A 2,596-nucleotide genomic window follows, 5' to 3' on the forward strand; every position below is an offset into this window, starting at 1 on the left:
TGGTCTCGATCTCCTGACCTCGTGATCCGCCCGTCTCGGCCTCCCAAAGTGCTGGGATTACAGGCTTGAGCCACCGCGCCTGGCCCTGTATTTTTAGTAGAGACGGGGTTTCGCCATGTTGGCCAGGTTGGTCTCGAACTCCTGACCTCATGATCCACCCGCCTCGGCCTCCCAAGGTGTTGGGATTACAGGCGTGAGCCACCGCGCCCGGCCTAAATGAGTTCTTTCTTAAGGAAAACTGGATTCAAGGCAATAGTGTACCTGTAGAACTTCAATAAAATTGGAATTGAGGGCGTTTTGAGAAGTTCCTTGGGAAAAAGGTGGTCCTGAGTAAAGAAGGTGGTGAGGCATTTTTAAGAGTTCTCAGCTTGGCTACATCATGGAAGGTGAAACATGAATTTGGAACTCACTCAATGAGCCCATTTGTTAAAACTGAGCCACAATTTTCCTCCTAGAGGTAAACGCTGCCACGCCTAGATTCCTTCAGGGTTGCAGCAGACCTTTCTTCCAGAAAGCTGAAAAGAGCTCTGCCTCCACGACACGCCTTTCGAGATGGTACAGCTGGAGAGGTTGCCGCATCTCTTTGTGGCACATCAAGGCACGCAAAAGAACTTCACCAGAATTCCCACACGAGGGCGCCTAAGTACAGCACGCCTTCACAAATGATTTGTAACCAAGACACAAAACATGACGTGAGACACCACGTCTCGGCCTCCAGAGAGCCTGGGCGCTCCTCTCTTGGTATGACCACCGGGAGAGGACATCGGGGCCACCGTGCATCTGGCTTGGCATGCAGGCCCCACAGAGCTCCTGCACGGCACAGGGCGACTGACAACACTCGCCGAGGCTCCTGTGGAGACTCAGGTGAGGAAGTGTGTGTGCTGCCCATCATTTCAACTTTCTTGTCCACAGAAACCCTAAGCCACTTACTGATTTCCTCCATCACAACGGTGTTGTCCATTGCTATGTGGACTGCCAAGGAGCTCCACGTGTCGAAGACAGCAAGCTTCCTACAGAGAGCAGGAGAGTGACCATAAGCTTTTGTACAATTCAAAGACGTCTCATCTTTGCAGTGACAGCTGTGGGAAGGAGTGTTTGCGGTAGAGGTGCTTCTTGAATGAGAAGGGCCAAGGTTCCTAAAGTCCGGAGCATAGCCAATGCCACAGACAGGAAGAAAGCCCAGAGTAAATCTGCTTCTTCTCGCCTGAGGCCCAGGGGGCCTGCCCTTGCCCCAGTCTCCACAGAGAGCACATGCAAGAGGCTTTTGAGCAGCCTGGTTTCCTGGTCTCAGTGACACAGAGGCAAGAACTAGAACATGAACCCAGCTCTGAGACACTGTGGGTTTTGCCAACTGTGAGGCAGTCCTCCCAGCACCTTCATGCTCTGCTCTACTCTCCCCTCCACCAAACACGCTGAGCTGACAGCTAAGGAACCTGAGTCCTTGCAGAGAAACCTGCAGCTGAGTGGGGAGCACGACTGTGCACACCAGTGAGGAGGAACTGTGGTCGCAGGAAGAGTAGATTCTGCAGCCAAAAGTCTAAGGGGACGCTGATCTCCTCTCAGGTCCGGTGGAGGTGGGGTCAGAGGACCTCAACAAAAGGTAAAACAACAGAAAAGGCCTCGAGGCAGCAAGGACCTGGTGCTCCTGGGAGCAGAATGCAAGACCTGTGGCGGGGAGTTGGGTGGGGTGGAGCACGGGATGGGACGGCCACACAGAGCCCTCCCAATGCACAAGCCCAAAGGGGACACTGGGAGGACAGTCTGACCCCCCCCGACTCCACCCCCCCCATCTGCAGCCCAGCTGCAGTGCAGAAGATGGGAGGACAGCCTGCTTCCCCGCCCCACCCCCACACCACCTTCCTCCTCCCACCTCCAGCCCAGCTGCAGTGCTGAAGATGCATCCACACACAAGGGACACAGTGGCATTGGCAAAGCTGACCTGGCGAAGGGCAAACAAGGAAGCAGCAGCCACGTGGGCCGGCGGTCGGCACTGCAGAGAACAGTAACGCAGGAACGGGGAGTGGCGCTACCAACGTAGCTACAGGGAAGACCCTGGTGCCCAAGGGTACCTGCGCAGAAACGGGGTGCAACCCGGGCAGGTGTGGGGGGAACAGGGTCCAAGTGCCAGGGACCACATGTGCAAAGGCCCTGAGGCTGGTGTGTCCCAGGAGCACAAGGTATCACACCAGGGAGGTGGGGTAGAACACTCCGCCTGAGTCAGCAGCGAAGTGCCAGGGCAGTTCAGGGCAGAGCAGTGGCCAGTGTGTTGGATGCAGATGACTCTGCTGTTATTTGCTAAAGAGACTCTAGGATGACAAAGAGAGAAGGAAGATCAACAAGAAGGAAGAAGATGGGGCTTGGACCAGCACAGGGAGTTAAAGGATGAACACTGGTCAGAGTCTGGACATATTTTGAATGGGCCCATTGAAAGAAAGAGGAACTGGCCGGGTTTGGTGACTCACGCCTGTGATCCCAGCACTCTGGGAGGACAAGGCGGGTGGACCACAAGGTCAGGAGTTCAAGACCAGTCTGGCTAACATGGTGAAATCCTGTCTCTACTAAAAATACAAAAATTAGCTGGGCGTGGTGGTGCATG

General features: G+C 55.0%; 1 protein-coding gene across 1 annotated transcript in view; it reads right to left on the bottom strand.

The window, feature by feature from the left end:
• The window catches only part of ATG4B (autophagy related 4B, cysteine peptidase), a 29,502-nt gene that overhangs the window by 8,783 nt on the left and 18,123 nt on the right, over positions 1-2,596 (bottom strand). The window contains 1 exon segment of the mRNA XM_011929536.1: positions 931-1,010. Within this exon segment, the coding sequence (XP_011784926.1) occupies positions 931-1,010 (80 nt within the window).

Source organism: Colobus angolensis, unplaced genomic scaffold (assembly GCF_000951035.1).
Source record: "Colobus angolensis palliatus isolate OR3802 unplaced genomic scaffold, Cang.pa_1.0 Scaffold82, whole genome shotgun sequence".
Classification (NCBI taxonomy): Eukaryota; Metazoa; Chordata; class Mammalia; order Primates; family Cercopithecidae; genus Colobus; species Colobus angolensis.